Source organism: Strongylocentrotus purpuratus, unplaced genomic scaffold (genome assembly GCF_000002235.5).
Source record: "Strongylocentrotus purpuratus isolate Spur 01 unplaced genomic scaffold, Spur_5.0 spur5_scaffold_6, whole genome shotgun sequence".
Classification (NCBI taxonomy): Eukaryota; Metazoa; Echinodermata; class Echinoidea; order Camarodonta; family Strongylocentrotidae; genus Strongylocentrotus; species Strongylocentrotus purpuratus.
The window spans coordinates 31832663-31857864 of NW_022145612.1; the positions used below are offsets into that span (position 1 = coordinate 31832663).

The following is a 25202-nucleotide window of genomic DNA, read 5'->3' on the forward strand; positions in this document are numbered from 1 at the left end:
TTTGATTTGATAGCGAGGTGCCAGGGTATACAGTGCGTCCCAGAAAAAAACGAAACCGAGAATTATCGATGTTTTATCCGCATAACTTAATCACAATTAAAATTAATAAATGACACATATTTGTAAAACTTAGATCCTCCTCTTTCAATTTTGATGCAACTCATAATGTTGCACATTTAACGCATGAGTGAATAAAAACAATTTGAAGAGAGGGTACCAAACAGTCATTTGGCGGGCGGTATTTGAATTTAAAGAGAAAATCACATTCTAGAAAGTTCATTTTCTGCCCTTTCATTATGACACCTCAATCAGGAAATATGAGTCAGAAATAACAAAATCCTGTTTGTTTAAAAAAATGCTTGCATTTCCATAATTTGATTAAACGAAATCGTTTTCACTGGTTTTGCCAACTCTGCTTGCTGCTACGGTAGGCAGCAGTATATTGTCATATTCGGGCAGCAAGGTGTCCGAATATATCTTTAAAAAAATTAAATATCGAAATTACAATTATACCACCCTCGTTTATTTCACTCCCTCAACATTTCAACCTATTAATGTTTTCTTCTTTCTATTTTTTCTCGCTCGATTCGCTCGCTCGCAAAATTTATTTTAGAAAATGTGCCCATAGGTATATTGATGAGTGCCAAAGTGATGCAAAGTGTATCTTCTGTGATAAATTTGGGATTGGGGTGACGAGAAACTAGCAAGAGGACATATTAGCTTGACCAAAGTACTTAATCACAATTAAATAGCCTAATCCTTTGTCTTAAAGGCCATTGAGAATAACATTTCAACATTATTATTCTGTGAGATCAGAAAGCGTTCTGCTACTGTTTCTATCCAACAAGGGCATATACATACTGCCCAGCCCTTTGATAAAATGCCAACAGATTTATACAAATCAATCACGATCATTATGATCCTAAAAATTCATCCCATTCCCATCCTGAAATGCGTGCCACCTTTCAAAATAATAAAGATTTTAGTTCACAATTAAAGAGAAGGTTGAGTTCTGGGAAGAGGTGAAAAATAATTTGTGAGCATTACTCATTCTTATTATGCAAGTGTGGAAGAACATCAGTTAAGACATGTTCCCTGAAAAGCATGGCTCTTCAAATGCCTTCATATTCTAAATATGCATGTAACATCGTAAAAAATCGAGGGGCCGGCTTTTTACGCCACGTGTACGTGTAGTCCCATATACATCTTTCTGTGCAAGTGTTTGTAACTTTACCAAGACTTGGCCAAATTTCTTATCATTTTGATGATTCCAGAACCTTGCAATACACACAAATTCGTATATGCTAGATGATCAACCTTTTCTGGTCGGTTCCACACCGTTTCTTTCACAATGCAATCGCATGACCAGAACTCAACTTCATCTTTAAACTCCGAATTAATTGAACTTTATCTGTGTATTTATATAGTCCTACACATCCGTCAAGGTTTAAGAAAATGGCGTTTACTCCTTTGAGATTATATACTTTAAAAATTATTCATTTTTATTCAATGTACTTTGGCGGCTATAATTTCGTGCCAAAGTCGGGCAAACCTCTCTCAAAGGTAAGTAACCAAGGAGGCCGGCGTACTAACAAACTTGTATTCCGCTATTAAAAAAAAAATGAATAGGATATAGGGGCAAAAAAGAAATGGCTGTATAGATATTCAGTGCATTAGGCAGAATCTGTCCCTGAAAAACGAAAACGAGGATCAAAGCTAGGATGAGGGTGATGTCGATGATAATTATGATGGTGATAATAGTTGTGCTTTATAACTTCGTGTCTAGTCTTTGCATTAGGATTCGGCAATCACAGGGTCCGGTATTACGTGGGCATCACTTTTAACTTTAACATGTGTAACATGGCATTGTAAATAATTTATCGGTCTGGTAGGCGTTAAATATAACAAAAGGAGGTATGTTTGAGTGATCTGATAGAGAGAAAGGCTGCTCATGATGGCATATTGTTAGGGTAAGCATTCCTTAATCCTCTGGTGAATGTATCAAAGGAAAATGACGTCCCAATGAAAGTGCATGGGAACAATAACCTTCGCAGAATTAGAAGGCTTAATGTCGAACATGACCGAGAGAGAAAGAAAGAAAGAGAGAGAGAGAGAGAGAGAGAGAGAGAGTAGGAGAGAAAGAGAGAGAGAGATAGAGAGAGGGAGAGACTGTCTATGTGTGTGTGTTAGTGAGAGAAAGAGAGTGAAAGAGAGAATAATAGACCAAAGCAATATTGAGAAGAAAAATACGTAAAGATCTAACAATCATTCCCATATACACTATTGATTAGAACAGATTAGAAGATTCTAAAACAAACATAACTTCATAATGAGGATTGCAAGGAGGTAAAGATGAAAAGATCACCGTGAAAAATATCATCACTTGTGAGCCCTTTAACTTTTAAGATTCATGGAAGGAGAACAGTACTCCTCATCATTCTGAAACGCTCATTCTAAAAATTCGGTTAATTCAATACCAAATTAGTTATTGTATTTGTCACGTCGAAAGATAATGTAATCTTGTTATGTGCTCACTTTCCATCTTAGCCACGAAATGATTAAAACTCGAACAGTTGCAGATATGACTTTTTAAAATCAGGACTATACTAATGCTAACACTCTGAAGAAATTAGACAAAAGGGGGAAATTGACTAATCAATTATTTTCATGTAAAGGAAATTTCCTATTGACAAAACATTGACATTTTTTGACGAATGATAATGTTAAATTATATTTTCTAGCCATCTAGATCTGTTTTGCTTCATACTAATTCTATCGTCTCTCTTCTCGTCAGTCTTGGGGGGGGGGGGGGTGATTACGTAATAGCAGGATAGTGGTCCATGTTCAGGAAGGGAAGAGACCCCTTCTTTAATTTCCACTCGTCTGTCACGAGCAAATAAATGTGGGCGAATAATACAAGTCATCAACATATAGGCAGGAGATTTGGGGCCGCTATTTACAAGACGATTTACACCTAACAATGGACCCAGTTATTTGTAGGTGTGAGACATTATTAGTTTAATATGACTAGTCTGTTGTAAGAATATCATTATCATGAATAAAAACGCAACCCTATACACATTTCTAGATTTTCTAGATTGGAAACGTTTATACTTGTATGAAATTTTTATAATATTATATGAAGTTTATTTTTTCTCAACAAGAATCCATTTGAAAATAGAATTGAAAGGTGTGAAAGGTGTCGAATCATTATAAGTGTGGATGACCACGATTATTATTTTGATTAAAATAATATTGTAAATGTTTACATTCACTTGATTTAATGTCCAACCAATTTATATCAATGCAAATTGTTGATTTTCCTCCACACAAGCTGACATATCCCTCCTCGGACGTTTTGGGAAGGAGAGTGTAGGCCTATCTTACCCTGTATTGGGCAGCAGATGATTTGCTGAATTTTTCAGAAGATGATTATAAAATTTAGGCGACGATGAATCTGTTATTTTATAAAGATAAATATTGCGAACCATGTATTAGGCCTATAGTTTACCCTGTATTGGGCAGCAGTGGTGCAGCAGATGATCTACTGAGTTTTTCAGAAGATGATTCTGACATTTAGGCGACGGTGAACCTGTTATTTCATGAAGATAAATATTGGGAAATGCGAACCATGTATTTTGTTTTTCGTCTTATTTGTATTAGGAATTTTTCTTCATAATTGTATTCAGAGTTTCAGACTATATGGAAAGTGTCTGAAAATACACATAGGTTTGTGTTTTTGCATTAGTGTTTTTTTTCTCGTGTTTATTGAATTTTCATTAATGGTAAATTCGAAATATTTTATTACCGTCACGCTTGTTAAAGAGGGCGCTATTCTTATACATCTATTGGCTTACATTCAGGTGCCTATCTTTATCTTTAACAGCATTACATATTTTGCTTGTTTAGCTGTTTTTATTTATTGTTTTTTTATATATTTTTCGAAATCGGAGGAGTGTTTATTGCAGGCCGCTTTTATCTCAACATCATTTTTAAAAGGCATTCCAAACTTTGTAATGAAAGCGGAAAAGTAGGAGAAACAGAATGTCGAAAATTTGAAACAAATATGACCAAAATATGAGTGCTTGAAATATGAGATCAGTAAAGCTATATGAGATTCACAAAATGTCAATTTGGGTATACTGGAATGTTACATATAGTTGCAGGTAACTCTTCAGTTTGTCCGTACAAAGATACATACATTTCTGAGTTTTTTCCTAGGCGCCTTCTTCCTTGAGGACTACTAAAACTAGATTTTGGATGGCATATTATCATAGTTTCTCCAAAATATAACGCCACTCCCAAATCATAGATTTTGAGAAAAAAATAACATTTTAGTCATTTTTGTGTCTTGGAACATATGGAAAAGTTATCCGACACTTCGTCATAGTGACGTTACCGATTCAGCCAATTTCAAGTAATACGTTTAGTAATTTTAAGTTTGAAAATTCATAACTTTATTGCGTTTTATACGATTTCGTTCATTCTAACTTCTACTAGTCAAGACTGCTTTCTGGTTTTCTGCTTTCTATTTAGAGTATTTTACTATTGGAGTTGGATTTCTCTTTAATGTATACTGAATTAAATATTTGCACAGCCTCTGAACATCATGTTTAAGTTATTTTTTATCCGAGATTAGAACTTTTTTTGTGAGTATAAATCTATTTATTGATTTATTGATTCTTGATTGATTGATTTTTTTTTAAATTTTAATTTATTTGTTTATTTTGTTTTTATTTATTTATTATTATTATTATATATATATATATATATTTAGAGTACTTTACTATTGGAGTTGGATTTCTCTTTAATGTATACTGAATTAAATATTTGCACAGCCTCTGAACATCATGTTTAAGTTATTTTTTATCCGAGATTAGAACTTTTTTGTGAGTATAAATCTATTTATTGATTTATCGATTCTTGATTGATTGATTTTTTTAAAATTTTTAATTTATTTGTTTATTTTGTTTTTATTTATTTATTATTATTATTATATATATATATAACTATATATATATATATTTTGGAGGGGGGATGAGGATGAGTGTCACTCGTTCTCCAACATTGATGCATCATTCTCACAGACCCCATATGCCATAGGCCAACCTCAAATTTCTAAATCCACCTCCCCCCCCCCCCCCAAAAAAAAAAAAGCTGAAAAAATTGTACCAACAAAAGGATGAATCTCTGCAAGTGAAGTGGTCACTGATTTTATTTTGATTTGAATTACTTGATCGAGTGGGGTTCTTTCTTGTATCCGTATTTTAAGACTTGAGGTGTAGATTCTGGTGTCCTTCCACAGGCTCTAGTCAGCATTTTTAAGAAAAATAGTCAAGTTCATGACCATGCTACACGAAATGCCTCTGCGTTTCACTTACCCCAAGTAAGGACAAAGTTAACTTTTTTTTCTTTTTTTTTCTTCTGTTTTTATTGTTTTTTCTGAAAAATTAACAGAGTAAAAGCAGCAATATAAAATATAATATCATAACAAAGTTAACTTTTAATACTTTGGTTTTTACTGGACCTAAATTTTGGAACTCTCTAGGCTCTAGCGTTAAGCAATCTGTTAGTCTCTCTTCATTTAAGTGTAAACTTAAGGTTTATCTTCTCGATAAATACTGTGACTCATAGAGTAGTTCATTTTTGTAGTTATTATGGTGCCAAGATATATTATGTATTACTATAAATGTAAATTTTCTTCTTGATATTAATATGTGTCTAACTGAATATTTTCAGATTGTCAACCTCTTATTCCCTCCCCCTGTTGTCTTGTGCCCGTTGTGTGCTGTGCCTATTGTCGATGTGCTGTAGTCTTCTATTATTTCTCATATTTTCTCTTTTCTCCCGTCTTGTCTAGTCTCGTCTCTCGTTTTGTTGTTGTTGTTGTGTGTGTGTACACTTCTTGTTTTGTTATACCCCCTTTTCCCTATTGTATTCTTAGGTAGTCACAAATATCTATTCATCATGTTTTATCCGGCTCAGAGGGGACCCTAATAATTACAAGCTCTGCTTTTACCATGGTCTCCTCGTCTTTCTTTTAGTTAAATTTGTTTTTATCATTGCCATAATTTGTTATTTTGCATTGTAAATGTGTTATGATCCAATGTTATGATCTGTACGTCATTTGAAAGAAAGACGAATAAAATCTTATCTTATCTTATCTTATCTTATCTTATTTCCACGGTGGTAATTAAACGCCTATATAGATCTACCTAAACAACAACAACTGTATATGGTTTTCATATCCTACATTTACAAAAGTGAACATTTTTAATTGTAGTACGCTACTCGATGTGCATTGCTGATCCAGACAAAGAAGGCCGACAAGCGTCCCAAACTTCCGAAATATGGGGGTTACGTGGTATGTAAATTATTTTTATTTGAGTGTTTACATGTAATTATTGACATCGTGTTTGAACAATCTATTTCCTTTTCAAGAATTGTAATGTACCCACGTTCCTAAGAATATTAATATTAGATAGGTGCATTAGTGATTCTCGTTGTCGTGTGCCCATGCATTGAGTTTCGTGAGGGATAATTATGGAGATCGGCTTCCGCGCTATGCCTCGGCCTAGAGTCTATGCTATGCCGGAGTCGGGCTAACTCGGACCAGGGGACAACTCGGCCCAGGTACAAAAATGGTCAGTTTTTGCATGTTTAGGTTTAGGGTTAGGTTTAGGGTTAGAGTTTAGGGTTAGGGTTAGTGTTAGGGTTAGAGTTAGGGTAAAATGACAAAAAAATGACCGTTTTTGCAGCTGGGCCGAGTTGTCCCCTGGTCCGAGTTAGCCCGGATCCGCTATGCCTATGGCTATGCTTACGGCCTGCAGACATACAGCTGCATAATGCATTACTATCCTGGCTGTGTGTTGTGTTCTGTTGATTCTCAAATCAGATGTGTGAAAAATAAAGGATAAAATGTAGAGGTGATACAAATATTACCAAATGGGTAACCTTGTAATACTGCAATTTGAAGAATAAAGTGTCCTAGACCTAACTCCTATTTCTCCTCGAGGGTCTATTCTAATTTTCTATTTGTTATTTTTTGCAGTGTCACACAGTGGCCAGTAACAGAGAACAGGACTGTACCTCAGGCCGTTGAAGTCCTCACAAAGCGTCTCGATGCATTGGGTGCTTCAAAATCTGGCAATTTTGGAGTAGACTGTGAAACTTACCAGTCAGTCCCAACAAATGGTGAGATTTCACTTGTCAAATTATAAATTACCCATCATCTGTATTATTTGTATTTTTCTTGATGTAGCTTACTTTAATAGTAGGTATAACTTATGCCATGTACAAATAGCGAAAGTAAGAAATACTCTCATATTATTAATATAATGCAAAGTGCCCCCCCCCCTACTTCGAGAACTACATACAGAATATACAAACATCATACCTGAACTATTCTGAACTAGTATAGGAAGTGTAGAATATGAAAACATACAACAACTGGATTCATGTGTGACTTCTGTTTTCCTCCTTATTCTTGTTACTGGTATTATTATTGATATTATCATCATATATTTATCTGCAACCAAAGGTACAGTTTAATGTGAACACATCTTACAAAAGAGATTCTGCTTCCCCTACCACAACAGGAGGAAAGATGTCCTACATGTGTATTTGAAATACATGTGATGCTTTTGCTCAACCACTACCGTCGGGAAATGTGAAAGGGGTTGATTAAAACATTCATTTAAGTGACAAATCTGTTTTTTCTGCCGGCTAGATTGATTGCTGTGAAGATGAAGGATATATGTTTTCCACACACTTTTTTAATTAATTTCATTTTACTTTTGACATGCAGTCCCACTTAAGTATATCCATGTCATGCACAACAAAGAGCAACCCTATACATGCTATGCAGTGACAGACAACAGAACATGCCTAGTGTGTGAGAACTCTTTTGAGGCAATCATGCATCGGCTCAATGGATTCTATGTGCCCAAGAAGACGGCCAGAATTGAGTCCAAAGGAACTCGTTATGAGATGGGTGATTTCATCATCAAGATTGGAATAGTTTCTCTAGGGCCCCATGCCAGGGGAGTACTCGTTGAGGTAATATTCCATCACTTACTTGACCATTCTTCTATTCAGTCGCATATTAATGTGGGACAGGAAAACACACTTTGGTTTATTGATGTTTAAAGGGCAAGTCCACTCCAAAAATGACTTACTTTCAATAAAAGCAGAAAAATCAGACAAACCAATCAAAAAAAATTGAGCAAAATAGGATAATAAGAAAGTTATGAATTTTTGAAAAAGTATGCAAAACTATAGAACAATGAGAATCACAACACAATTTGCCAAGTTGGTTATCAGTTTGTGATGTCATGTCCTCACAACTTATCAATTGCTTTATATACTTTAATCCCATTAATTTCCCCTTTTATCCCCCAAAACTTGATTTCCCCATGCCTTTGCCCAGGTTATATGATTTGTATCATATTGCGTGCATGACATTTCCCCAAAACTGTTATGAATTTTGAAGAATTGATACTATTTTCTGAATATTGTATTTCATAATTATTGATTTTTATATAAATAGTTTATCAAAATTCAATTTTTCATGATTTAACCAGACAAAAATTACTCTTTATTTGTGCATCCACACAAAAACATGTTACTAACAATCTAACTTGGATGATGGTGTGAAGAAATAAGATTCTTAGGGTGAAAATAGGAAATTCATATCATCAATATAAAGAAAATAGTTAGTGGATAGTGAGGACCATACGTCACAGACTCATGAGTGAGTTGCCAATTTGTGTAGTGATTTTCAAAGTTTTTCATGTCATTAAAACTTCATAACTTTCTTATTAGTTATCCCATTTTGCTCAAACTTTTTTTGATTGGTTTGTCTGATTTTTCTGGATCTATTGAAAGTAAGTTATTTTTGGAGTGGACTTGGGCCTTAAGTAATGATTTGATAAATAATGTGGTTTTCACTATTGTCTATAGCATGTAATATTGTTTTTTCTTAACAGCTAATACACTTTTCAAACTGATGTGTATTTCTGAAGAAAAGCATCTGTTGGACTTGTAATCGATCGGTTTAATGATATCTTACCCTAATTGTGATTATTACATTTTAATCTCATTGTGCAGGTAGAGTACACACCATGTGTCATCATTCAAGACTGCTGGCCATTAATGGTGGAGTTTATGCAAGGTTTCATGGGAGCTCAGTACACACCAAACACACACCCTATGTTAGCCAACAAACAGGAAGTGCCTTTCAATGCAGAAGATACTGTCTTTCAGTACCTAGAACAGTTTGAAAACTTCGTCAAGAGGGGCTCTAGCACTGCCACTGTCAGGTGATGTCAACATGGTATCAGCATTTCTTCACGTTTGATAATGGCTAGCAGAAGGATGAACTTGATGGTGCCTAGATCTTATTTGAGACCCTCGTTTAGAACTTGTACATGGACTGATGCCTGCTCAAGGTTCTATATGTCTACTGGTTCTCTATGCTAACATTGATGAATCTGTGACAGCACTGATATTGGCTGAATTTAGTCAGAAATCAATGTTAAAGATCTTGGATTTTTTCAAATGCAAATCATCCACATGACACGAGTATTTGCTGAGGCTTGTTCCATTTTTAATTTTGAAAGAAAAATATGGTGAGATTGGACATTTTTTTCTTTAAGATAAGTCATTGTGTAATGCTGATACGCAGTCCTAGGCCCTTTGTAATAGAGCTGTGATCGATCTGGATTGATCAAATCAATTGCACCTTACTCACAAACTCTCACTTAGATTTCCTGGACCCATGACTTATATGCCTTTGTTTTACAAGCATGCATCGTCGTAAAGTAATATAATTGGAAGTTACAAGAGGCTAGATGAGTAGTATGAGGAGTATTTGTATTGCCATTGTTTACTCAAAGTTCACCATGTCCTCTTGATCAATTAGTTGATCCAAGTTGGTTCTTTACGATAGAAAGAGGTGAAAGAGTTGGTGAAATGCAATTCGTAACAAGATTGTATTTTCTTACATTTTGCTGATTCAAACCACCAACATACATTCTTAAAGGTACTATGTCCCTTTTGCAGCCAACCTCAAATTCTGTAGAACTTTGCAGGAATTATGAATATGTCATGTATATCCTATCTGTGAAATTTAAACGTTAGCAGTGTCCTCATATTCAAATTATGCAAGGAAACCCGTTTACTTGCTAGACTTCACTGTCAGACACTATTGAGTGACTGACTGGTTTTTTTTTCTTTGGTAATAACATACATGAAAAGAGTTGTAAAGGGTACATGAGCATTTGTCTACATCAATAAACCACTTCTTGTGATGGCCAAGACTAAACTGATTGAATCTTTGCGCAGCATAAAACGTATGACCATTCGGTACAATCGTCTTAAAATCAAGACTATTACTTTTGGGCTCTATAGCCCTAAAGTCGATTTGACAACTAATAGTCGTTATTTTCCCACTTGAAGACATTTTCAAGCCCCACCTTTTTTTAGGGAAGTTCTAAATTAGTATTATCTTTCAAATGCAGTTGGAATTTAACTTTTTCATTTTTTTGGCCTGCAAATGGGACATGGTACCTTTAAGTATGGTAAACAACTCTGAATACAAATAAATTTCTTTTTCTGTAGAAAAGTATAACACTAGAACTTGGTCAAAAGTGAAGTAAAATACATGGATTACTTTCCTCCATGTTTACTTATTTTTCTGGTCTCTAATTAGTTTTCCATCCTGTTACCATAAGAGGATGAGTTTGAAATGTTGGGATGCATAGGGCAAATAGAGGAAGTTTTTTTAATGTAACTTTCCCCAGTTTCAATGGTACATGCATCTTATGTTTATTTTTATATTTTTGTTAAATCTTTAATTTTTGATGAAACACATGTAGAAGAAATGATATACTGGTAGGTTTGCTTCATTCTTGGGTGAAAAAGGCCTGCCTCATCCCTGGATAAAAAATTTAATGAACTAGAATTTTTCTTCTTCTTCAAAACTTGTCCTTTTGACCTAGGATAAGGCGTTTTTGTGTCTCAGCTTGTGTCCTCTGTTTGTGATCATGTCAGACATAACCTTGTGAATTTTAAGAAATTGTAAAGCTGTATATAACTTAGACATAATAAAGTTAATCTCAATGCATTTTGTTATTATTATTTGTTTTATTTATTTAACCACAGTTAAAACACCTGCCATCAGCTATAAGGCTGTTTTCATAAAGTCTATTAAAATAATAATACAGATGTGTAAATGACTCTTAATAGCAATTACACTTAGTATTATAATTTTTAAACATCAGAAATTATGAATAAAACGAAACATCGGAGGTAGATTGAGTGAGAGAGATGAGAAGAGAGAGAGAGAAAGAAAGACAATAACGATTAGAAAGTTGGGAGGAAAATACCATTGATCGCCTTTATAAAGTATGAAAGCCAAGTTTCTTTTTTTTGTGTGAACTGGGGTAAGCCCTTCTCATTCATCCATAATAATTCACTCAATTTGGTATAGATGAAAAATTATATATGATTTTGGAGACTACAAGATAAAGAGTATTATCAACCAAAACCAATCCTGCATGTGCGGGTGACTAGTTTACACAATCTTTCACCACAACATACTAGTATCATTATGTAACTGCATCTCCAATATGCCTTTGCCTCAGTTTACTTCACGACTTTAATTATTCTTGGTATATAACAATGTTACAAATTTTGACAGACGATCCCTAATTGTGACGACTTGTCTCCCTACAGTGACACATACTAGTTACAGATTCTAAGTTCAAGGGTAAAAAAATTGATTTGGCCATAACAAGGTTAAAAACCTTTCAATCTATGTTATAGACTTGTTGACCTTTGACCTTCTTTAACTCAAAATCTAATCAGGGGTGATGGGGACTAGTGAGCACTAAAAAATATATTTAAAAAATCAGGATTTTTTTTTTTTTTCAAATTAAGAATTTATCAGGCCTGTCTAATCCAGTGTATATTTGTCTCACTATGGTGATGTACACTAAGTTCATGGCTCAAATTGTCCATGAGACATTGCAATAAAAGGGCTAAAACCCTGAGATTTCATTGAAATTCACCTCTATTACCTTTGATATTTCATCTTTTTAAATCTTCCCAAAAATCTGAACAGATCGTTTTCATTTGGCGATACATATTTGCACCAAGTTGAAGTTCATACCTGGAGCAGTTCTTGACGAGTCACGATATAAAGATAAATTATATTTCACCCTGTAATTTCAAAAATTGACCTCTATGACATTTTATCTTTTACCCTTTTACCCAAAAATCTGATCGGACTGTCTCCCTATGGTGATACATACATGTACTCAACCCAAATTTGAAGTTCATACCTCAAGTGGTACTTGAAAAATCGCATTGAGGCTAAAACCTATAATTTCAGAAATTGACCTCTATGATCTTTGACCTACTAACTCCAAAGTCTAATCAGATCGTCTTCCTATGGTGATACATACTATCACCAAGTTTGTAGTTCATAACTTGAGTGATTTATGACATATTGCGGTAATGAGAAAGCGGATAGACATACGGGCTGACAAACACAAAACATTAAGCCTCTGGCACCACCTTCAGTGGGTGGAAGCATGAAATTGTTAGTTGTTAGTTGTTGTTAGTTGGAAAAAATAAAAGATTTCCAGCTTAATGTCTTTTCATTTTGAGATGAGAATTCAAGCTGAATATTATGTGGCTTATAATAGTGCGATACAAGTTCCTATTTCAAACTGGCATGGTAGATTGGTAGTAAAAGTACATCTAGTTGAATTATATTTTAGAGGGCAATCAAACTCTGACAACAAGTTAAATTTGGGTAAAAACAATAATGATTAAAAAAAAAAAAACGACAGTGAACTTCCTTCAAAATGGTGTGAAAATTTCAATTAAAATGCTGCAAACATACGGCATGTGAAAACGATGTACACAAGTCACAATGTTCTTAATCTTTATCAGAATCCTATGCCCTGAGGAATGTCCACCTGGATGTGATATATTCAAAGATGCAGTTCTTCATGTCACTTTGCATAGTCATCCATTAAATCATGTCCTTTCCTGCTTGTAAACTCCTTTATTTGCAAGAATACCATTCTGTAAAATCTTCAAGTCTCTATGCAGAATCATCCACTGATTCCAATACAGTCTCGCCTGGACAGTTGCAAAAAAACAGAAATTCATGTTCCTAGGAAGAAACATCATTGTACTGTCATGAGTCTTCTTTCTGCATAAACTGGGAAGGTTTTTTAGTTTCTTGATAGAGTTCATAGAGCTGTCCGACCTGGATGTCGTTCAGGTCTTCTAATTGGTTTCCATCAAGGTGCAAACCAACCCGTTTGACCTCACCCTCAGATTTCACACCTTCTGTTTGAGCCGATAACATTGCTGCATACCCCTGGAAATTAGATCAATAAAAAAAAAATGATTTTACATGGATATCACGATAGTTCCATGCGATAGTTAACCTACACACATGTATGAATGCAATGGTCGCATATGTGTAATGAGATTTTACTTACCCGGTAGGTTATTATTCTGGAATAATAAACTGGAGCATACTTCTACACTGATTTGTTTATTGACAGGCCAAGTAATGTCACATTTGGTTTCTGATGACAATCATTTTAAATGGGGCTCTTCCTCCCAATAGTTCAATGTTTTGTGCACTTCATGCTGGTATCCTATAGTCCCACATATAAATAAGTGACAGACTTAGTGCAGGCTTTCTTAAAATATAATCTCTTTAAGTTGAATTTCATCAGTTCCATAAATTACTATTCTTTAATCTTCATCTCATCTTCAGCTTATACTTTTCTGTCATACATTTGTAAACAAATACCTTAAAAAGCTGTATATCAGAGTGTTCAACTTTTAGTTCTTCATAATTACCCCATCATAATGTAAGCACTCTGCCTGTACATTTTGTAGTTGTTACATGTATGTTAAGGAATACATGAACCGATACATGTATTTTTCTTTTGTTTCTACTTATGGTATACTGTTTAATGTTATTTTCATGTCAATTATGCACAACTGACCATTACAGTGTACGAAAATGTACGAAAATGGATGAATGATTGCTATCTCAAACTAAATGACGATAAAACAGAATTTCTCTTGTTAGGCTCCAGACAACAACTTTCCAAGATTGCTATAACTCATATACGTGTTGGTTCTGTGCACATTGCTCCTTCAGAGAAGGCAAGAAATCTTGGTGTCATTTTCGATACAAGCATGTCTCTTGATGCACATATTTCAAAATGTGTGAAAGTTGCCAATTATCATCTTCGTAATCTTCGCGCTATAAGGAAATTTTTAACCCCCCAAACCACTCAACAATTGATTCATGCTTTTGTAACATCTCATCTCGATAACTGTAACTCTCTCCTTTATGGACTTCCCAAATACCAAATTCACAGACTACAAAAGGTTCAAAACGCAGCTGCCCGCCTTGTCACTAAATCTAAACGTTCGACCCATACTACTCAAATACTCAAGAAACTTCACTGGCTTCCAATAGAACAGCGTATCAAATATAAAATTCTACTACTCACCTACCGTTCACTAAATGGATCAGTCCCTGAATATATTTTCTCTCTTCTTAATATCTCTTTAAGTTCTCGTACAGGTCTTCGTTCCTCTAATTCAACAAATTTAACACAATTAAGAACAAAGAGGAGTTGGGGAGACAGAGCTTTTACAGCTGCTGCACCCCGGTTATGGAACTCCCTACCCCATTCAATCAAAATGTCAGCCAATCAAAATGTGTTCCAAAAACAATTAAAAACCTATCTAATGTCTGAATTCCTTAGTTAAGACGTAGTGTATTTCAAAATATGATGTAATTAACATGGCTGAATTATATTAATTATGTTAATTTATTTTCGTTCAATGTACTTACCTTGTTAGGCGCCTTGAGCATCTCTTGGGGTGGATATGTGCGCATTATAAATGTTGTTATTATTTATTATTATTACAATGTATGTTGTGACACATGATTTCTTTTAAAAACATTTTGATATGAATTGTATTGAATTGAATATTCTTTAAAAAGTATTTTTTTAAATGCCTTACATGAGGATAACCTCATAGTAATTTCTGAAGATTTTTTTGTGATGCATGGTGGTTGTTTTTTTTCTTCACATGAATACCATTTTGAATTGAATTGAATGGAATGTTCTTTAAAAATCAACCTTATTATTTAGTACTTTCTATCAAATCAAAACACATTTTCTTACAAAGATGTTGTCTCCATTAACTTAAGTTGAACTCTTAACTTTTGATCATATCTTACCTGCCATTCGTTCATGAAGTTCTGGACCTCTTCTGATTTAACATTCTTGTGCCTTCTGAATTCTGCTTTCACATATTCATCTCCCAGAGCCTTCATCTCTAGGGGAAGACGTCGATGCAGCAGGAGAATCTGTCTATATAGCGTCCTCACAGCTGACACATGCGATACTGCCATGCTGACTTCACACGTAAACCATATGTTCTATCATAAACAAACAAAACAAATTTGTACAGGTGAAAACAAGGAGAAATCAAGTCACAGTGCACAAAATACATCTATACTATAGTCTTTACTCTGTACATAAGGTAGTCACATGACTATCTTCCCTATCTGAAACCATTAACTGCAACATTAAACAAATATTAAAATAATTTTCATGTTTTTAAAAGACAATACATGTATGGTGGTGTGACCATAGTTCTCGCGTGACCCAATTTTTTAGTTGCACGCCACGCACGCCGATCTGACATCAAATTTTTAGATCGCAACATCTCTGGAATCCTTTTGACGATAAATTTCTAGTTGAACCAATTTGTAGTAATAAACTTTGCCGTCCATTTGGTATTAAATCATAGATCAAATTCTCTAACATTTTCAAAATCTCTGCGAACTTGGTCACCCCTTCATACAAACATGACTCTGGGGATCCGGGCTAACTCGGACCTAGACCGAATTTTTCGTCTCTTTCGTTCGTTAGCCTCTTATTGGGGTAGGGTCGGCGGCCGACCCTACCCCAATAAGAGGCTAACGAACGAAAGAGACGAAAAATTTGGTCTAACTCGGACCCAGCTGCAAAAAAGGTCCTTTTTGTCATTTTACCCCAACTTTAACCCTAAACCTGCAAAAACTGACTGTTATTGCTGCTGAGCTGAGTTTTCCCCTGGTCCGAGTTAGCCGAATCCGACTTTGTTACTAGATAGATACAAAACTGACCTGCAGTGCAAAGCAAGCACCAACTTCTAAAACTAATCTACCTTTACTACTTAGTATTTAGGCATTACTAAACATAACCTACATACAGTACTAAAACAAAAGTTACCCAAGATTCTGGAAGAATGCTGTGTTCTCAATCTCAGCAGTGCAGTCAGGCTAATACTTTACTAATAATAGACTACTTATAATAGATTAACTTGACTTACCCCATGCCATGAAAAGACAATAACATTCTTATTTTTGTGTAACTCAAACATTTTAAAATTTAAATACAAGTCAAGCGAAAACGATCGACTCCTTGATCCTCCGGCCTCCTCTCTATCTCAATAGGCCTTATCGCAAATAGCCTCACGCAAGGGACAATGGGATTGAAAAGGGAGCAAGAGCGCCGCAAACGTCTGATTGTGATGATGCGAAACGCTAGCAGCCGACGCGCCCTGTGTATAGTACACACGTAAGTACTATACTACGTACATCGAACGTTGGCTTATTCTACTTAGTTTCAGCTCCTATACCGATCAAACATCTCGTGATATTTTGTCTTGCAAACTCACTGATTACATTGATTCTACATGATGGGTGGTGGAGACAGATGTGCTGTCTATGGATGCAACAATAATCGAAGATATCCAGAAAGATAAGAATGATTTTGATGTTTTACTTTCGAGTTTTGTGATGACAAAGTGGGAGGCACTGCATGCCTCTAAATCTAATCGAAACAGTGTTACTAGCAAGTGGCGAAGGGAATAGTGTCGGGACAGCTATGGCGTTGTTGCCAACAACAGGCGCTAAAGCTAACCTTGTCTTTCTTAATGCTTTTCATCTACCTGGTTTAATTCATTTGATTGTCCCTGCGATTTTCAATACATTTAAATCAATCATCAAAATTTTTGTCTAGAATTCGGAATGGGGGAAGTTTTCAGCAAAAATTAGTTGAACGAAATGAGAAAATAAGTTCAATTGACAATTTTAAATCGTAAACATGATTCAGATGATTCTTGATCTAATTTGTGTCTTCTTTTTCTTCTCCCCACAGATATGTTGTGAAGAACCATGTTAACAACTAAGGTTTCACAAGTGCACAGATCCTCGGAACTATAGGCCTACGTCCAGTGGACCAGGCGTTTTTTTTCTTCAATCCTATAATATTTTTATCATAGCGAAGACATCCAAATACATGCAATTGCACCTAAATATTTTGTGTGTCTTTTTATTTAGATTTGAGATTTGCAGAAATGGAAAAAGAATAAGTCATTTACACAAGGGCGAAAGTCTGAAGAATGCGAAAGAAGAGCTGGCAAAATATAAAAAGAATAAAAGAAACAAATGCTACATTACAAGCAGTATATGTATGAGATGGAGGATAAAAATGTGAAAGAGAATGTGATTAAATATTCAGAGATAAAAAGTTGAGTAATCGATGATCATTAAAATACCCAGCTAGCAATGTTGTAGCCAAAGTGGATGAGGTGGGGGGGGGGGGGGGGGTGGGTGAGCTGGGGCATTCCCATAAATTTTCTTGGCAATATATCTCTTCCTCCTCACTTATATACTTTTCTCAACAAGTACATCTCTTCATTACTCTTCTCAACATGCACATCTCTTCACTCCTCTATACTTTTCTCAAAAAGTACATCTTTTCCTCCTCTCTTCCGATACTTTTCTCACCAATTACGTCTCTAATTCACTCCTCTATAGTAGCTCAACACTTACATCTCTTCCCTCTTTATATTCATTACTAAACAAGTTGTATATCTGAATCATTTTTTTTTAATCGTCGCTCATTGTAATAGCTTTATTAAATGTTGGAATCGCTATTAACCCTTACAAAAAAGTACAATTGAGTAATCAAGATATTTTCTCTCATTTTATCTCTTCCATAAATTACAAAACTGTCCATACACAGTAGAAATGAATAGATACAAGGCCATGAAAGATAGTTGTCTTATATTGAACATTTACTTTATTTCTCATACGTATACATTATAAAAAGCAATCAGTATCATGTAAACAAATTTACAGATCATAAAAACTAAGGACATGTATTTGCTTCATACAAGATAACAAACTTCCAATTCATTTTTGGAAATGGAGATTTAAATTATGAATATTGTTGATTTCTTGGACTACCCATCTTCCATCATCAAGTATCAACTTTTCCTGCTGACACTTTAAAATCTCCTCAGTGCTCAGCTTTCTCATCAATCAAGCTTTTCTGTCCAATAGGCTTTTTCAGCAAGTTCAGCGTGCTTTTCACCATTGACTGGTACGCGCCTATCCCTCAAAAACTTCTTGAGTTCAGTGGCTGAAAACTGTAAAAACCTACAAGCTCCGTCTGCCGTAATTGCAGTGTATTACCACAAAACAAAGATTAGTTCTTTAGCTCTGGGTACAACTATCAAATTGGTTACAAACTGCGGCTGAAAGAGCAGTAAATTTGATTAAAAATAGCTTCGACTTCGAGTAGTACTATACAAAACGTGTGCCGTTGTATGACTTCACGAAAGCCGAGATCGTGTTTGCTCCCTTTTCTATCCCAGTGGCCTTTGCGCGAAGGGCACCACCCAGCGACAAAGGCTATTTGCGATAAGGCCTATACGCATTAGCATTGACTCTCTTAGACCGAAAGCTTCAGTCTCTATATCGTCGGTTGTTCCACTGAGACTACGTCTGGCTCCACTAGACCTTCGGATATAGAGACTGAACGATCGCCTATGCCATCGTATGTTGAAGATATCACGGCTAGATTTTAGCCGTTAGGCCCCTCCCACAAACATTACAAACTTAAGGGGAAATACATCATTTATCTTCAATTGCAGTAATTTTCTAGGCAATTGTCAGTCCCTAAAAGTTCCCTTTTTACCCCCCCTTCCCCACGAAATATAAAATTTTAAAGAAATAAAAGGACTTACCGAGCTTTTGCCTGCTTCTCGATGACCCACGTCAAGCATTGACCGACAAAAATCAAAATGGTGGCTAATGAATAATCAATGACCTCGCCTCGGCTAGCTCCTCCGTGCGTCACGTCGAGGATAGCGCGCGCACGTGAAGCAGACAACACGAGAACTCAAACGTGAGTAGCAGCAGCGTGATGTACATGTACATGCACGTACGCGCACGTCTATGAATGAGGTCAATGGGGTGGAGACTAAAAAACTTTGGCATGAATATTCATTACTTTGATTCAAGACGTCTGAAGACAGTCAAGTGGAAGAGATAATAACACTTTTTTGAAGAAGATTTCATATGCAGAGGTCCAAGGTACATATTTTCTTAATGTTTATCATGTGTGGTTTAATTTTAAAATCGAATTGTATATGATAGTGCATGTGATTCTTACAAAAAAAGGATTTAACTTAGCGTCAGGGCAGTATCGTCTTATCGTATACCCGTAGACTGTATCTTCAACGTACGATGGCATAGGCGATCCGTTCAGTCTCTATATCCGAAGGTCTAGTGGAGCCAGACGTAGTCTCAGTGGAACAACTGACGATATAGAGACTGAAGCTTTCGGTCTATGACTCTCTATGCTTTGCTGGAGTGCTCTATCTCTGCCCTAGGCTATAGGCTTATAGCTACACACAGCGCATCGCCATCGCGGCTGCACTGGCACTGCACTGTCACGCATCACGGGCAACTTCGCTTCGCCTGATTTCTAGAAAATTAAAGTTATCAGTAACACCAGCACTAACAGTAACACTTAATAGACTAATTAACATACACAAACACAAAACAATAAGCAAAATTATTTACCTCTTTCGGATCAGATGGTGAGATATTAGAGATAGTAAGCGTCAGTGTCTTCCCACTCGTGAGATTTAGTTAAAATTACCACTGGCACTTCCCTGCCTACCGCTACCACTACCAGATTATTATGTAATGCGCTAGCAGCCTAATCGACGTACGTAAGAACCTCCCAAATATCGTCCACCATAAGAGTCGACCAAGTAGGGTCTTCGGTACCTATGACCAAAACGTAGATTTGTTGAGGAAGTGACACTGACAACCATTTTTCGTAGATTTATAGTCGAATCAAATTAATTTTATTGAAATAGAATCCACAATTTTAGAATATAATCAATACATAAATGTAGAATCGAAACATGTTACAACCTGTGGAATAATTTGCCCATAAATATAAGAAAAGAAAAAACAAGATCATCATTTCGTATAAAATCTCAGAATTAAACTTTTAAGCAGAGATTAATCATAAGGTTCAAATAATATGATATTCAGTCAAAATAAATGTTCCTGCTTTATTGTTGAGTGTGAATACATAATATAACTTTATACTAGACACTCGGAGAACCAATCCCGACTAGCACTCGTGCTAACTTTTTGTTCTCCCTTAGTTTAACAATCATTTAAAGTTTTTAAGTTTAAAATATCCTTTATTTGAATTACTTATACAGTATTGGAACTCTGTGAATTTCAATTCCAGCCACACTTTTATGTATCTTTAAGGAATCCAACCAAATCTCTACGTATTATTAAGTTATGGCTAATTCACAGATTTGATATACATGATATATGATTAATTTTGTACTGTTTGGTAGGCTATGGATATTTTCTTTTTCTTTGTAACTCATGTTATTCTTTTGTTACCCACTTGAATGCATTTGTAACATAGTGTTATGTTGTTAATAAATTCAAATTCAATTCAATTCAATGAACATTTAAAAAATAGTAGTAGACACATCATTAAAGATCTGATGATCGGTATGTATAAAATCCAGCCCACGCGAGGGCCCTATAGCTATAGCCCTTCATAATGTTATCCAACATAGTGGCCCGTATTCAGAAGTCTGGTTTAAAGTTAAAACAGAATTCAGAATACGGACCTACATGCAGGGGCGTCGCCAAAGGGGGTGGGATGGGGGGGGGGGGGTGCGACACCCCCACCTGTCAGGATATTGTCGGTAAAATTGCGCTGCCGTCGGGAAAAAGAGAAAAGGGGGAGAGAAAAAAAGAGAGGGAAAAAAGAGAGGGAAAAAAAGAGAGGGAAAAAAGAGGGAAAGGGAAAAAAAAGAAAACAAGAAAAGGAAAAGAAAAGAAAGAAAGGAAAAAAAAGGAAAGAAAGGAAAAGAAAGGGAAGAAAAGAGAAGAAAGAAAGAGAAAAAAGAAAAAGAGGGGGAGAGGAAAGAAAGGAAAAGAAAGAAAAGGAAAAAAGAGTGAAAGGGAAACAAAAGAAACGGGGGGGGGGTGAAAGAGAGGAGAGAGAGGGGAGGTAAGAGTCTAAGAGAGGAGGAGTGGGAGTAAAAGAGAGAAGGGGGTTGTTGGGTGGAGTCGTCTCGTCGAGGGAGCAAGAAAGACACGGGTAAATATGTTGCTGTGTCGGGTCAGCTGCATGTGTCGGTATTCTTGCTCGATCCTCGTGTACTATATATCAATGCAGAAGTTTGAAGTCGGTGAGATGTATATTGTCGGTCGGCCGACAATGTTTTTCCCCTACGAACTATGACTTCTTATCCGCTGTGACGACTTCGAGAGTGACTAAAACTACGATACTTGTATTTTCTCGAAGTTTCACTTGCCTATAATATCAGCTAAATAAATCAGAGGTTTAAAATTTTCGGGGAAACTAAATTCAAAACAAGGTTTAAGAGTCAACAACGGTACGACGAATCATTTTCCTTTCTTTATATTGTGATGAAACGCCAAAAATTCCGGGCTTCGCGCGGAGGGGGAAACTTCATTTAGACGAGTCGAGAACGGTACAACGAATCGTCTTCTTTCTCTAATAATTTCAGGAAACGTCAAAGCTTCCGCGCTTCGCGCGAGAGGGGGAAACCGAATTCAGACAAAATTAATAGGGCTTATTTAGGGTCGAAAACGGTACAACGAATCGTGTTCTTTCTCTAATAATTTAACGAAACGTCAAAGCTTCCGCGCTTTGAGCGGGAGGCGTGGGAACTGAATTCAGAAAAGGATAAACAGTCGAGAACGGTACAGCAAATCGTCTTCTGTTTTATAATAATTCAATAAAACGTCTAAGCTTTCGCGCTTCGCGCGGAAGGGGGGGGGGGGGGGGGGACTTCATACAGCCAAGGATTACCAGTCGAAAACGGTACACTTAATCGTCTTCTTTTCCTAATAATTTAAGGAAACGTCTAAGCTTCCGCGCTTCGCGCGGGAGGCCCATCACCCACACCCCACTAATGAACGCGCTTTTAAGTGATTCTCTTGTTCACTACCGCCCCTCCCTAAAATAAGATCCTGTAGCTCCGCGCCTGCATTAAAATATATAGCTATGATGATGACTAAATTGAAGAAATAATTCGTATATTTATGTCGTCGAGGAAAATGACCATTTTGCGCATATGCAAGTACTATATAAATAGTCCATAGGAAAAACAATTTAGCCTTCGGCCCCAGGTTTATAGGGTTGAATTTGTAGATATTGGACATTTAATTTTGTCGATAATTGCATGGCTAGTTTTGTCGGTAATTGTTGGCCTCTACACCCCCCACTGAAAAAGGTCTAGCGACGCCCCTTCCTACATGACATGCAATGTATTGCTTGACAACAAGATGGCCCTGCATAGAGAGAGAGAGAGAGAGAGCGAGAGAAAGAGAGAGAGAGAGAGAGAAAGAGAGAGAGAGAGAGAGAGAGAGAGAGAGCCGGGCCGCAGGCCACGGGTGCATCGGGGGGTTCCCCAAGCGAAAGAAAAGATGAGCTGATTGAAGACCTAGAAAGGAACAAGACCATATGTTGATTTCACTGAACCTATAAATGAAAATAAAAATAGAATTAAATGTATATATACAGGAGTGGTCGAGGGACTTCCAAAGTTGGGGGTGGGGACCAACAAAAAGAGCAAGTATCTGGAGAAATAGGGCCCCTACAAAGGGAAATCTCAAAGCGAAAATATACAATTTTGTAGAAATTGGTATATACCCCTACATTTTGATTACATTATCAGGGATGATTTCAACATTTTGTTTCTCTTTATACACCATGATGATCAAAGATATTGCTTCAGCATCATACTTTGCTCTGATGGTCTGAAAATTCATTATCGAGCAAGCGAGGACAATTTTAAGATTTGTGAGATCGCAGTGCGAAAAATTACATCTTATAAAGAGAAAAACCCAATCCTGATGGAGTTATAAGCATATTCTCATAACGGAAGACTGAAAAGATGATAAGTAACATAATAATCACCTATAAATGCGAGCGTAGCGAGCGAGCTCTCGGGGAAATTGCTCTTAGTTGCTCAAAATTAGGGGCGCGTTTAATGGTCAGAGGAACTGAAGGGGACACTTATCAGAAAAAAAAAGGAGCATGTGTCAAAGTATAATTATGGTGAAAATGGGACATTTCTTACACCTACAAAAGAGACACTCACCAGGGATGAAAAGGGGCACTTATGAGAATAAAAATTGGGCATTTGTGGATGGAAAAGGGGCACCCATCAGATTTTGATAAAGGCATTTATAAGAGATGAAAAGGGACATTTATGAAAAGGGGATATGTCTCTTATTAGAAAGGAAATGGGGCACGTATTATTGTTAAAAGGGAAATTATCATATAGGTGAAAAGTGACACTTATCGCACCTGAAAAGACGCACTAACCGGAAATGAAAAGGGCAATTATGAGAATGAAAAAGGGACAGTTATGATGAAGGAAAATGTGCATTAGTTGAAAGAAAAGTGGCACCGATCAGATTTTGATAGGGGCATTTATCGGACGTGAAGGGGGCACTTTTCTGAAGTGAAAAAGGATTAATTTCTCGTACCTGAAAAGGATCAATGAACAGACATGAAAAAGGGGCATATATGAGAAGGGGAAGGGGCTCTTTTTTGTATGGGGGCACTTATCATTAGAAAAAGGGGCACTTATTAGAAAGGAACAGGTGCACAAGTGAAAAAATAAGGTGCGCTTGTCCGAGTTAAAAAAAGGGGTAGTGATTAAAAGGGGAAGGGACTTCTTACAAAGGAAAAGGGGCACTTGTCAAATTAAAAGGGGCACCTCTAAGATCTTAAAAGGGCAATTATCCGAGTTGGAGGGGGCTCTTTTCGTATTTGAAAAGGGGTACTTACTAGAGATTGAAAGGGGCACTTATGAGAATGGAAAATGGACACATATTATACAAGAAAAAGGAAATTTGTCGAAGGAAAAGGGGCACGTGTCAAAATAAAAGGGGCACTTATCAAAGGTGGAAAAGGGAAGGGGCACTGTTGCAAATTAATAGGGGCACTTGTCAAATTAAAAGGGGTTCTTTTCCTATGTAAAAAGGGGCACTTCTTTATAGTTAAAGGGGCACTTTTCCTATGTTAAAAAGGGGCAGTTTTCGGGTACTGTATATAGGCCTACTGCGTACCACCGAAATAGGTGCGTGATTTGTGATGGTGGCGTACCGTAATCCCTGACTTCGATGGGCCGATCACTTCACTTTTATTTGGGGGCCGCACTGTACGTCACTCAGTCTCAAGCCTCTGAACAACGGTAGGGTGTGGGAGGGGTCCAATAAGTCTTATGTTTCTTGACCTTTCTACTTCTTTCTTATCTTTTCTCTAGATTCCCCTATTTTTGATTTTTTACAATTCGAAGGGCGCTTACAAGTGCCCTCTGTGCCCTTGATGCAATACACCATGCACTGCATGGGCGTGTTGGCCAATACAGGTATAAGTGCGTATATGATATCAGCGAGTTGATATCAAGCCACTCCCGAATTCGGCCCCAATTACCTTGACGATTATATTAATGGACGAGTTGTCAATGATCATTTCGCAGATTGGATGTTGCACAATAGTGGCATAGTCTAGGTCGCAGAGAACAAATCTAATCTACAAGATTATGAAGTATATTTTACCACTTAAGAACAAAATCAAACTTAGATGTTGAATTTTTATCAATTTCGTTTCTTTAGAGTTGCGAGAGAAAATCTTATACATTTTTGTAAGAATCATTTTCAAAAATAAAAATTAATTTGTCTGGAAATAAGTTAGTGCACAAACAACAAAATAGGC

At 36.3% G+C, this 25202-nt stretch overlaps 2 protein-coding genes across 3 annotated transcripts; one reads left to right on the plus strand and one right to left on the minus strand.

The window, feature by feature from the left end:
- Window positions 1-6292: 6292 nt before the first annotated feature.
- Window positions 6293-10134, plus strand: LOC105446307 (mediator of RNA polymerase II transcription subunit 20). Its single transcript, XM_030973104.1, has 4 exons — window positions 6293-6364; window positions 7052-7194; window positions 7808-8058; window positions 9109-10134. Exons 1-4 carry the CDS (start codon window positions 6351-6353, stop codon window positions 9322-9324), a joined length of 624 nt encoding a protein of 207 aa, XP_030828964.1. The 5' UTR covers window positions 6293-6350; the 3' UTR covers window positions 9325-10134.
- Window positions 10135-11433: 1299 nt separating this feature from the next.
- Window positions 11434-20039, minus strand: LOC588651 (succinate dehydrogenase assembly factor 3, mitochondrial). 2 transcript variants are annotated; one of them, XM_030972420.1, is made up of 3 exons: window positions 19982-20039; window positions 15296-15496; window positions 11434-13396 (listed from the first exon to the last, which is right to left on the minus strand). In XM_030972420.1, the coding sequence occupies exons 2-3, from the start codon at window positions 15467-15469 to the stop codon at window positions 13211-13213; spliced, it is 360 nt and encodes a 119-aa protein (XP_030828280.1). In that variant the 5' UTR covers window positions 15470-15496; window positions 19982-20039; the 3' UTR covers window positions 11434-13210. The 2 variants fall into 2 exon arrangements, with proteins under 2 accessions (XP_030828280.1, XP_030828279.1); XM_030972419.1 differs by lacking the exon at window positions 19982-20039 and adding an exon at window positions 16435-16821.
- Window positions 20040-25202: the final 5163 nt, after the last annotated feature.

Coding starts and splice junctions, on each gene's coding strand:
- LOC588651 (XM_030972419.1), bottom strand. CDS start 16,485: ATGTTTGAGTTACACAAAAATAAGAATGTTATTGTCTTTTCATGGCAT. Junction 15,497..16,434: donor TTGTCTTTTCATGGCATGGG/GTAAGTCAAGTT, acceptor TGTTTATGATAG/AACATATGGTTTACGTGTGA. Junction 13,397..15,295: donor ACTTCATGAACGAATGGCAG/GTAAGATATGAT, acceptor TCTAATTTCCAG/GGGTATGCAGCAATGTTATC.
- LOC105446307 (XM_030973104.1), top strand. Junction 7,195..7,807: donor CCAGTCAGTCCCAACAAATG/GTGAGATTTCAC, acceptor TTTGACATGCAG/TCCCACTTAAGTATATCCAT. Junction 8,059..9,108: donor CCAGGGGAGTACTCGTTGAG/GTAATATTCCAT, acceptor CTCATTGTGCAG/GTAGAGTACACACCATGTGT.